At 40.7% G+C, this 12,089-nt stretch overlaps 1 gene segment (V, D, J or C); it reads right to left on the bottom strand.

Moving 5' to 3' along the window:
• Positions 1 to 9,324: 9,324 nt before the first annotated feature.
• On the bottom strand, positions 9,325 to 10,066 carry LOC115157733 (T cell receptor alpha variable 17-like). The segment is given in 2 exon segments: positions 9,325 to 9,698; positions 9,810 to 10,066. Coding segments are annotated over 2 exon segments (414 nt in total).
• Positions 10,067 to 12,089: the final 2,023 nt, after the last annotated feature.

Below are 12,089 nucleotides of genomic sequence, written 5' to 3'. Positions count from 1 at the left end.
TTGGGTTGTCTGAGCAGATTGTCTGAGCGATTGCAAACGTAATAAAATAGTGGTCCGATAGTCCGGGATTATGAGGATAAACATTAAGATCCACAACATTTATTCCATGGGACAAAACTAGGTCCAAAGTATGACTGTGGCAGTGAGTAGGTCCGGAGACATGTTGGACAAAACCCACTGAGTCGATGATGGCTCCGAAAGCCTTTTGGAGTGGGTCTGTGGACTTTCCCATGTGAATATTAAAGTCACCAAAAATGTGAATATTATCTGCTATGACTACAAGGTCCGATAGGAATTCAGGGAACTCAGTGAGGAATGCTGTATATGGCCCAGGAGGCCTGTAAACAGTAGCTATAAAAAGTGATTGAGTAGGCTGCATAGATTTGAAATTTGCTATCGTAAATGTTAGCAACACCTCCGCCTTTGCGGGATGCACGGGGGATATGCATTATTATTAGCACTGGTGTTATATTGACAACTCACTGTTAACAATCCTCCTGTAGCAATCACACCTCCTGATTGCTGTTGAACATGGTCTGCTGTACACTCTGGAAGATAAAAAAAGGTACATTGAGTGATAATAAAAGATACTTGATGATTATATTAACCAATGAGAGAAAAGGTTCCATCATACCGAAGCAGAATACAACAAGAACCAGCCAGATGATCAGACAGAGTACCATGGTTATACAGAACACACAGAGTGACTGTGAGTTACAGTAAGAGGTAGAGATCCTCTCAGTCTCTTCCATGTCCATCTCAGCCTGTATATCACCATCAACTGACAGACATGAAGGAGGAGCCTGTTCAGAGAGAGGTAAGATTGTAAAGAATTTTATGAGACAATATTACCTTGTCAATATTACATTAGCACTCTTTCCAGTACAATAGACAAAGTGTAAAGCCTACACGTCTAGCTTAATTGACATATTAAGTAGCCTAAAGGAATTTACTTAAATGTTCCATGAAGTTAGTATGATTCATTTTTTTTATGTTAATAAACCTACAGATATTCTGTTATTATTAATGTATAAACACTAATGTAATCTACAGAGTATCTAATTCATGACTACTACTATACACAAAGTATATTGAAATACATTTTGTGCTTTGGTCCCAACTTTTCAGTGGTACTGTATGTTTGTATGGACACGTGAAACCTATAGTTTCTGTAAGGGGGCTGAATATACTGTTGTCACAGTGGGCCTCAGAGCACAGTAGTACACAGCAGAGTCAGACAGCTGCAACCTCTGGATCGTCAAGGGGAATGATTTTGCTGTGACATTCAGATGGGCATCAAATCTGTCCTTGAACTCAGTAGTAGTTTCCCCAGGTGAAAATGTATCCCTTCTCAGCATAAAAATGGGCTTGCCATTTGCTATTTGTTTGTACCAGAAGAGATATGGTGATTGAGAAGTTGTATCAAATAGACAAGTGAGTGTTGTTGGTTGTCCTTCTATGACCATTACATCTTCTGTTGGCTGTCTTACATTCTCTTCTGCTCTGCACCCTGAAAAGAAAGATACATATATCTTCACAACATATAATAATAATGTATATAAATAAAATGAACAAATGCACAGAAAGAGACAGATGAACAGAGTGATGTTATACCAAAGAAGGATGCAGCCAGAACATGCAGGATCAGCCAGTTTCTCATGACTAGTCAGTCAGTTTGAAGTGGAAAAGGAGCAGAACAATGCTGATCTATCTATCACAGAGCTTTAACACCCTCTGTCCTACTGTTGATGCTTCATGTTGTTCTGTATTACATGCAGTAGTAGACCATGGGGAGGTGTCTGTCTGTACGGCATCCTCTGATTCAGGGGTGTGTCTGCTTTGTTAGGTTGCCCCCTTCAGCTTGACTTTCATACTACACCACCAAGCCTGTCAGAATTGTGAGGAGGAGTAACTACAAACAATAATATTGTTGCACTTTGTCAAATTAACAAGTGCTTTCCAACCGATATCAAAACAATAGAAGACTACTGATTGAAGGGTAAATAATACATATTTCTCACAGTGCATTGAATATGAAGACAGAGCAACACTAGACCACCTGGTGATTGCACACAGCACAGGTGTGACCATAGTTCTCTGATCTCAACTTCTGCCATCATGACATCAAATGTGGTTAATGTTTAATTATGATTTCCACTTCAACAAAGCATTTTGATCTGCAGGTTTTTATACAGCGTCTTATACACATTGTATCGCTGTGTATCATCCCTGAGAGCACAGTAGTAGAGAGCTGTGTCTGCTAGGGTTAGTCTTGTTATGACCAGTTCAGTTAATGTCCAGGATGTTGTGGATGTATATCTCTTATCAGGGATATGTTCTTCAGAGCTCCATGATCTGGCACCTTTATACAGTAGAAACTGAGGAGCCTGGTTAGGATAATGCTTGTACCAGTAAAGCCAAAGATATTCACTGTTTGCATCATATGAGCAGCTCAGAGTCACAGGTTTTCCCTCTGTACTGATGACTTCATGCTTTACATGTGTAATGTGCTCCCCAGCAATCTGTCCTTAAAGATAATATAGAAACAAATTAAATTGACAGAAGTTTTAAAAGGTTATTACATTCAACAATATGGACTCACTTATTTTGGTTTTTAAGGCTCACCTGTACAAAATGTAGAGAACATCCAGATCAAACAAAGTAACATCATCATTCATCTACTGTATGTTGACCAACTAACTAACTGAAAAATGTCTTATCATCATGTGTACAGTTTGAACAGGATCTTAGTAGCTCCTCCCTATACAACTTTATTATCCATGTTACAGCGAACAAATAAAATGTGTGTTCTGCTCGCGTTACTTAACTTCCCCAGATAGCACATCTCACACATATACAATTGAGAGGAGCACAGAGTCATGGCAGTGCAACATCCCTGTGTGGAGAGCATGTTGTGGGGTTAAGGGCCTTGCTCAAGGGCCCAACGGTAGGGAATTGTAGTCAGGATCTGAACCCAGCAGCCCCCCAGTTACCAGATTTCTGGATTAGAACAGGTGACCTACTGCCCAGTTTATGACATAAAACCCGTTCATTGCTGGCTCTTAATGAAGTGTGTTGGTGGGGATGAAGGTTTGTTTTACTAAATGACAGTAAAGATGGCATCAATTCAGATATGAGATTATGTTTAGTCATATGAATTTATTCTGATATTCATGACATATTTACTTTATTTCCAAATATAAAGTCTGGTCACTGGTAGTTGAACATTCAAATAACTTTCCTATTAAAAGAAGGGAACATAATGGATGGAAGATTAGATCTATTCAGACTCAGTTTCTAGGGGTTCTAGGGGTCTCCGATTCAGGTTCTCTGTGTTTGTATTGTTAGAATTTATTTTTCTACAGTGATTCTGGGTTTCCTGTCACTGTGGGCTTCAGAGCACAGTAGAACAGAGCAGAGTCTGTCACTTCAACAGAGGAGATCTCCAGATCCACACGGTTGTTCTCTTTTTCATGTGTGAGGGTCCATTTTGTACTATCAGTGTTGGTTATGATCCCAGAGTAGTCCACTATGAGGAACTGTGGAGAGGATCCAGGGTGCTGGAGGTACCATAACAGACTGTTGGTTAATGAGCTGTTGTATCTACAGGAGAGTTGAACACTACTACCCTCCATAACATCCACCACATCTCTGTCTGGACTTTTCATGTCTTCAACACTTGTACCTGTAAAAAAGAAAAACATGTAGACAGTGTACAGTATATCCACACTTGGTGTTTCAAAGTGTATTTCCTCTTGATTATGATAATACCATATTGTAATGCATACTGAACAGTGTACATTCTGTTAGTACACATTCAGTTACTGGAGAGTGAATTCTTACCTATAAGTGCACATAAACAAGACTGAATAGAGCAGCATCATAGCGACTGGGTGTTAGACAGAGACTTCTCTAATGATCTTCTCTTGGAACATTCACTCTCTGGGTGAATCAGTTCCTCTCATTACATGTTATGTGTAACACTATTCTCCTCCTCTTGACATAATATAACGGGTGCATGTTGACTCCACTTGATGGCAGTATTGTCAAATAAAACCTGGAACTACAGAGCGTAAATACTCTCTCAGGCGATGTTAGGTTTTTGTACAGTGTTTCTGGGTTTCCTGTCACTGTGGGCCTCAGAGCACAGTAGTACAGAGCAGAGTCTGTCACTTCAGCAGAGGAAATCTCCAGATCCACACGGGTCTTCTCTTTGTTCAGTTTACCAGAGAAGCGAGAGTCAAGAGAATCAGCTCTCTGTCCAATCCCACTGTAGTGCTGGATGAGCAGAAGGTATTGGGGAGCTGATCCTGGAGACTGTTTATACCATAGTAGACTGTCTGCTGAGGAGTAGTTGCAGGATAGAAAAACATTACTTCCCACTTCTGCATACACTTCATGTTGGTTTGGCTCGATATTCTGCTCATAGGTGTCACCTGCACATTTCAAGAAATTAAGATTGTGTCATTTTTTTATTGAAATAAACATGTATTACTGTAATTTTCTAAACAGAAAACATGACACTACTTTGAAAGCCATAACTTACCTATTACTGAGAACATAATAAATGACCAGATGAACAACATGGCTGGGGTTGGAAGTCAAACTGACTAATAGCACAACAGAAGCTGAATACTCCAAACTAACTTCATCTGCAAGGTTTTCAGTTGATCATTTCTGCTTAGTTTACCTACAAGCTCCACCCCAAAGTACAGTTGCTATTAAGATTCTCAATCTCTCCTCTCCTCACCTCTCCTTCCCTCTCCTCCCCTCTGCTCTCCTCTCATTTGTCCTCTCTTCTGTGATTCTGCATCTCTCATTCCCTCCACTGGGTGGTGTTGGAGGTAGATTCTCAACATTTAATTGTATGAATCACATTTGAAAGGTTTTAGTACCGTGTTTCCGTCAGGGCACAGTAGTACAGAGCAGAGTCTGTCATTTCAGCAGAGGAGATCTCCAGATCCACACGGGTTCTCTCTTCATTCAGATTAACAGACAGTCGAAAGTCTTGTGGATCACCTCTCACCTTATATGGAATATTGTTAGTTGTTACTCTATAAAGGAATTTGAGACTAGTTCCAGAGTACTGTCCCGAAAAAAAGCAGCGGAGATGCGCAATAGGTTTCTAATTAGCGTCTATTCTCCACAATGTGTGGATGAAGCTCTTAATTTGGCCTTGGAGAAAACACGAGATGAACTGCTACAAAAAAGTCCCGCTAGAGCTAAAGAACACTCTGTAATGTTCACAATACATCAAGAAACACTGGCATGTTTTATCATCTGACCCAGGTTTGCCTGCTGAATTTAAGAATCCACCACTTATTGTATATAGGAGAGGTCGCAATTGACGCAATAAATTGGTCCATGCCAACTGCCAGCCACAAAGAAAATCAGCCAGGCTCTTTTATTCCCTCTTCCAAATGGTAGCTATAAATGCAGAGGTTACGCACAGTTCAATAATATGATGTGTTTGAATATTTTTGCAACCCACATTCAGGAAAACGGTTCCAAATAAATGACATTATTAAGTGCTCCACCACACATGTTATCTACATGTGGGCTGTGCTATGTTTATAAAACCTCTCGTTCTCTCAGAGAATCAGTAAACATAAAAGTTCAATTAGGAGAAACGACAGGGATTATCCAGTCACAGTGCATTTTAATGACCTAAAACATGACATGTCTACCTTTAGATTTTGTGGCATAGAGAAAGTTAAGATATCAGACAGGGGAGGTGATAAAAATATGTTTTTGGATTTTCACCCTCCAGACATTATTTCCTAAAGGTCTTAATAAGGAAATGCCTATGTATGTTATGTTGTACATTTGAACATGACTGATGCCCCTATTTCAGATTACTCTGAAGTTTTTCTTACACTCTACCCAACGATTTATGAAAACTTGCTTAGTAGGTCGATGTCCTCATTGTGGTTTTACAGACGTGTTTAATACGTTTTATGTACACACTTTATTTGAATATTTATGAAATGCATATTGTTATATTTGGTAGCAATTATTTTTTTTTCCTTCGCCTCCAACCCCTATCGATGTGTGGAACGGATGTGGGTGTGGCTAGGTCAACATCAGGGTGCTAATTTAAAAAACTCACAAAAGCTCTGACGAAGGCCGTGAGGCCGATATGCAAAGTTCATTTGACTTTACAAACAACAAGAGGGCTTAAAACCTCTTACATCTAGATGTTCCACTAATGGAACGCCTCGCCAATATCCAGCGATAGAGCGTGGCGCGAATTACAAACACCTCAAAAATCCAAAAACTTCCATTTTTCAAACATAGGACTATTTTACACCATTTTAAAGACAAGACTCTCCTTTATCTAACCACATTGTCCGATATCAAAAAGGCTTTACAACGAAAGGAAAACATTAGATTATGTCAGGAGAGTACCCAGCCAGAAATAATCAGACACCCATTTTTCAAGCTAGCATATAATGTCACAAAAAACAAAACCACAGCTAAATGCAACACTAACCTTTGATGATCTTCATCAGATGACACTCCTAGGACATTATGTTATACAATACATGCATGTTTTGTTCAATCAAGTTCATATTTATATAAAAAACTGCTTTTTACATTAGCATGTGACGTTCAGAACTAGCATACCCACTGAAAACTTCCGGTGAATTTACTAAATTACTCACGATAAACGTTCACAAAAAGCATAACAATTATTTTAAGAATTATAGATACAGAACTCCTTTATGCAATCGCGGTGTCCGATTTTAAAATAGCTTTTCGGTGAAAGCACATTTTGCAATATTCTGAGTAGATAGCCTGGCCATCATGGCTTGCTATTTTGACACCCACCAAGTTTGGCACTCACCAAACTCAGGTTTACTATAAGAAAAATTGGATTACCTTTGCTGTTCTTCATCAGAATGCACTCCCAGGGCTTCTACTTCAACACCCAATGTTGTTTTGGTTCCAAATAATCCATAGTTATATCCAAATAGCTGCGTTTTGTTCTTGCTTTCAAGACACTATCCGAAGGGTGACGCGCCAGCGCGTATCGTGACAAAAAAATTCAAAATATTCCATTCGAAGCAAATATTACTTCGAAGCATGTCAAACGCTGTTTAAAATCAATTTTTATGCGATTTTTCTCGTAAAATACCGATAATATTCCAACCGGGAGACCTTGTTTTCGTTCAAACACTGAAAATAGAAAATGGAGTCTTCACTTGCGCGCACCAGTGTCATTGTTCTCAGAACGACCACTTTCCAAAACCCCTACTGTTTTTCGCCCAGGGACTGCAGAGTTATCATTCCCCGTTCTGGCGCCTTCTGAGAGCCTATGGGAGCCTTAGAAAATGTCACGTTACAGCAGAGATCCTCTATTTTAGATAAAGAGGCTACAGAAGGCCAAGAAATGGTCAGAGAGGGCACTTCCTGTATGGAATCTTCTCAGGTTTTGGCCTGCCATATGAGTTCTGTTATACTCACAGACTCCATTCAAACAGTTTTAGAAACTTTAGGATGTTTTCTATCAAAATCAAATAATTATATGCATATTCTAGTTTCTGGGCAGGAGTAATAACCAGATTAAATCGGGTACGTTTTTTATCCAGCCTTGAAAATACTTCCCCTTATCCTAAACAGGTTAATTGGAGTATTTCTTCGGAGCCTAGACCTATATAAAAGAACTTAACTGGCTGAGGTAGGCTATGAGGCTTAACTGCCTAAAAGAAGTAGGATTGTTTTTATTAGGCCTACTTACAACTGCAACTGGTCAAAAAATGTAGCATCCAACATAAGACAGTCATTTAAAGAAAAAAAGTCTGCACGTTCAAACTAAAACAATGTAACTAAAAAGAAAGCGCACATTTGTAATTCCTAAACTCTAAAAGTAATTACAAATTGCCTTTGCCTATCGCTCATCATCTTCATTCACCAGTGAGTCAATGGCTTGAACAGTCATTGACTCACTCACGCGTTGAAAAGGGTGAGTAATGAGATGGAGTCACAATCCATGCCAGGCCCACCTGTGAGCTGTGTATCTCCACCTCCGACAGGCAGAGGCAACATACGTGGCGGGATCGTCAGGTTTTCGGTTCACCCTGACATTTCCATTCCTCTTCTGACAACAGAACTTGACCAACTGCTCACCAGGCACAGCAAGGTGCGCCCGGACCTTTATACTGTTCTGCCATTCCAAGGATGTGTAACCCGAAGAGAGATACCATGAGTGGGCACAGAATACATAGCCTTCTCGCTGTGGCTGTCTATTTCAGCACAATTTCGAGCTGTTCTGAGACAAGCATGGAGAAACAAAAATGTTAAACTATTACATGATATTCTTAAGATATGTGTTGATTGAATATAAGCAAGTGATGTCTGCTAAATAATCAAGTTAGGTTTGTCCAGACATGTATAATAATAAACAACTGGCTTTATTTACAAATTAATGACAATGTCTCACCCCATGTTCAAGAATTGCCTTTTTCTCACTCACTCGAGGTTAAATGAAAACAAAATCTCCAAAATATCGTTACTTTTTAAACAAAGCGATTATTATTATTAATTAATTTAGAATTATATAAAATCCCCTTAGATATTCTCAGATATTCTCACAGATCCTAAAGGAAAATGCCCCTTAGATATTAATATAGAGTCCTCCAATTGTCTAAATGTAATTATTAGCAGAGAGTGACATCATTGAAAAAATATTTTTAGATATACTGTTAAAAATGGTGTAGGTCTTATTTATTTAAAGAGCATATTGAAGTTAGAAGCAAAAGCCTACAACTATTTTAGCACTGTTTCACGCTGCTCTGTGACAAGCACAACACAGGGATTCTTTAGCTAAATACCCCAGTACTGTACTGCCGGACATCACGTTGTACAGCACCATATTTTCCTTTCCATCGTAACAAAAACCCAGAGGGATTTGTGCCCGGTCTCCTACATGCCCTGCATTCTGTAGTACAGACATGGCTTGCTCTCCCTTATGTAAGGAATTAGGCATTCTCCCATGTTTACTACAGTATGTATTGTAGATTGCACAGTAGCCTAATAAACAAATAAACACATTTTGTTAATAAAATAATGATAAAAAAATCCTCTTTCAAAATGCAGCTGTACGGTGCCATATTTTCCATTCCATCCTACCGGAAACCCTGAGGGTTTCGTTTTTCATGGAATAGAAACACCATAATATTATTAAAATTAATTAAGCAAGTACCAGTCAAAAGTTTGGACACACCTACTCATTGAAGGAATTTTCTTTATTTTTACTATTTTCTACATTGTAGAATAATAGTGAAGACATCACAACTATGAAATTACACCGGTCTCCCATGTCTAGAAATGTAGAAATACTCTCTTAGACGATGTTAGGTTTTTGTACAGTGTTTCTGGGTTTCCTGTCACTGTGGGCCTCAGAGCACAGTAGTACAGAGCAGAGTCTGTCACTTCAGCAGAGGTGATATCTAGATCCACACGAGTCTTCTCTTTGTTCAGTTTACCAGAGATGCGAGAGTCAAGAGAATCAGCTCTCTGTCCATTCCCACTGTAATGCGGGATGAGCAGAAGGTATTGGGGAGCTGATCCTGGAGACTGTTTATACCAGAGTAGATTGTTTGCTGAGGAGTAGTTGCAGGAAAGAAGAATATTACTACCCACTTCTGCATACACTTCATGTTGGTTTGGCTCGATAGTCTGCTCATAGGTGTCACCTGAAAATGGGAAGAGATGAACATTGAGTCATTTTTTAAATGAAATAAAAATGTATTGTTGTAATTTTCAAAAGGGAAAATAAGATAATATATAAATAATATATAACTTACCTATTGCTGAGAACATAATAATTGAACAAATGAACAACATGGTTGGAAGTCCAACTGACTAATAGCTCAACAGAAGCTGAATACTCCAACCCAACTTAATCTGCAAAGTTTTACTGAAGCACTGTATTACACTGTTACTTCAGCAGAGGAGATCTCCAGATCCACACAGGTTCTCTCTTTATTCAGATTAACAGTGTCACATCTGCTCCTGCAACACCCTCTACTGCTCATCCTGTGTCTCCTTGACCTGCCGTCACTCCCCCAGTAGTCTCTCCCTTTCCCTCTCTCTCTGTGTGTGTGTGATTGTGTGGGTGGAGACAGGTGTGCTGGAGTCAGTGCAGATCCCTACCAGCTGAAACCTGTTCCATATCGTAATCTCTGCTCAGTCAGTCTACGGTTCTAGTTTGTTACTATTCAGATCCTGTTATCCTGTTGTGCCTGTTCTCCTTGGCTGATGCTGTTTTCCTCTCCACTACAGTTCTGCCCGCTCTGACTCTGGTCCCTTTCTCCAGTTCCACGTCTCATCATCCTGCTACTCTGTCCTGGAGTCCCCACTCTACTACTCCCTTGGATTCCCCTCCGGACCTGCGTACCATGTCTCAACCCCTCTCGCTCCAGCCTCAGCCTCCGCACCTGGTTTCCAGCAACCCGCCCAATCTTCCCCTAACCTGCACTCCATCTCCCCCTGTGTTTCAATAAATACATTGGTTACTACATCCCAGTCTCCTCATCTGAGTCTGATCTTGGGTTCCCCGGTTCCACTCCGCGCAACAAACAGACAGTCGAGGGTATGGAGGATCAGCTTTAACTACAGAGGGCTTTGAGGTGACTGTAGTGTAGAGGAGGAATTGGGGCGCTGATAAAAGTTTAGATAAACATTTTCAGTTCATGGGACATTATTACATACTCTGTGTCATCTTCAATACAAGTGAAAGATAATCACTCAATTACATTTCTTCTAGGAAGTGCTATTTTCAAATGACACTTAACCTTGAATAAACTTAACCCACTGTTCCCCGGTAGGCTGTCATTGTACTAAGAATGTGTTCTTAACTGACTTGCCTAATTAAATAAATGTTTAAAACCTTTTTTTTATCAAAGAAGAGTAAAAGTGAACAGAACAACATTGTAGATGGCAGGATGTGTAGAATAAGCACCAGCTGCAGATGAAAAGCACAGCATCAACTGGCTATGATCTTCATGGTAGTATCATGTTTTATCTTGAGGATTCATACTCTATGTCACGTCCTGACCCTTGTAAGATGTCATTTTCTATAGTAGAGTATGTCAGGGCGTGACAGGGGGTGTTTTGTGTTTTCTATGTTTTCTGTTTCTATGTTTTAGTTCTAGTTTTTCTATTTCTATGTTGTTGTTTTTTTGGGGTTGATCTCCAATTGGAGGCAGCTGGTCCTCGTTGCCTCTGATTGGAGTCATATTTAGTAGGGGTTTTTCTTCCTGGGTTTTGTGGGTGATTATATTTTGAGTAGTGTTTGTTTCTCTCTCTGCGTCACGGTTTTGTTGTTTTGTAATTCAGTTATTTATGTTTTGCAAATTTTCACGAATTTAATAAAATGTGGAACTACACCAACGCTGCATCTTGGTCCGCTCCTTCAGACAGCCGTGACAGAATCACCCACCACAAAGGGACCAAGCAGCGTGGTAGGGATCAGCTGGAGGAATGGACTTGGAAGGAGATTTTGGATGGGAAAGGGCTCTGGAGGCAGGCTGGGCAGTATCGTTGCCCGAGGGAAGAAATTGAAGCAGCAAAAAGGGAGCGACGATACTTCGAGGCGCTATACCCACCAAGAGGCAAGGTTGAGAGGCAGCCCCCCCAAAGATTTTTGGGGAGGGCATACGGGGAGTTTGGCAATGTCAGGGGGAGACCTGAGCCAACTTCCCGTGCTTACCGTGGAGAGCTGTGGAGTGAACCGGAACCAGTCAGAGAGTCGAATGCAGAGTTAAGCGCAAGATTCCGGAGAGAGGTGCTTGCGGTAAGAGCGCTACAGAGCGGGCGTGCTGAGGAGCGAGTGTATGAACGAGCACTGAGTTATGGTGTGATGCGCACTATATCGCCCATACGCACTCACAGCCCGGTGCGCTCGGTGCAAGCTCCTCACCGGTGTCGGGCTAAGATGGGCATTCAGCCAGGAAGGAGTAGGCCTGCTCAGCATGCCTGGTCTCCAGTTCGCCTCCATAGCCCAGTACGTCCTGTTCCTGCTCCCCGCACTCGCCCTGAGGTGCATGTTACCAGTCTGGCGCCACCTAGGCCAGCCCCACGCA

Source organism: Salmo trutta, chromosome 21 (assembly GCF_901001165.1).
Source record: "Salmo trutta chromosome 21, fSalTru1.1, whole genome shotgun sequence".
Lineage (NCBI taxonomy): Eukaryota > Metazoa > Chordata > Actinopteri > Salmoniformes > Salmonidae > Salmo > Salmo trutta.
Note: the sequence above shows the minus strand (reverse complement) of the source record. Positions and strands in the feature narration are given on the sequence as shown.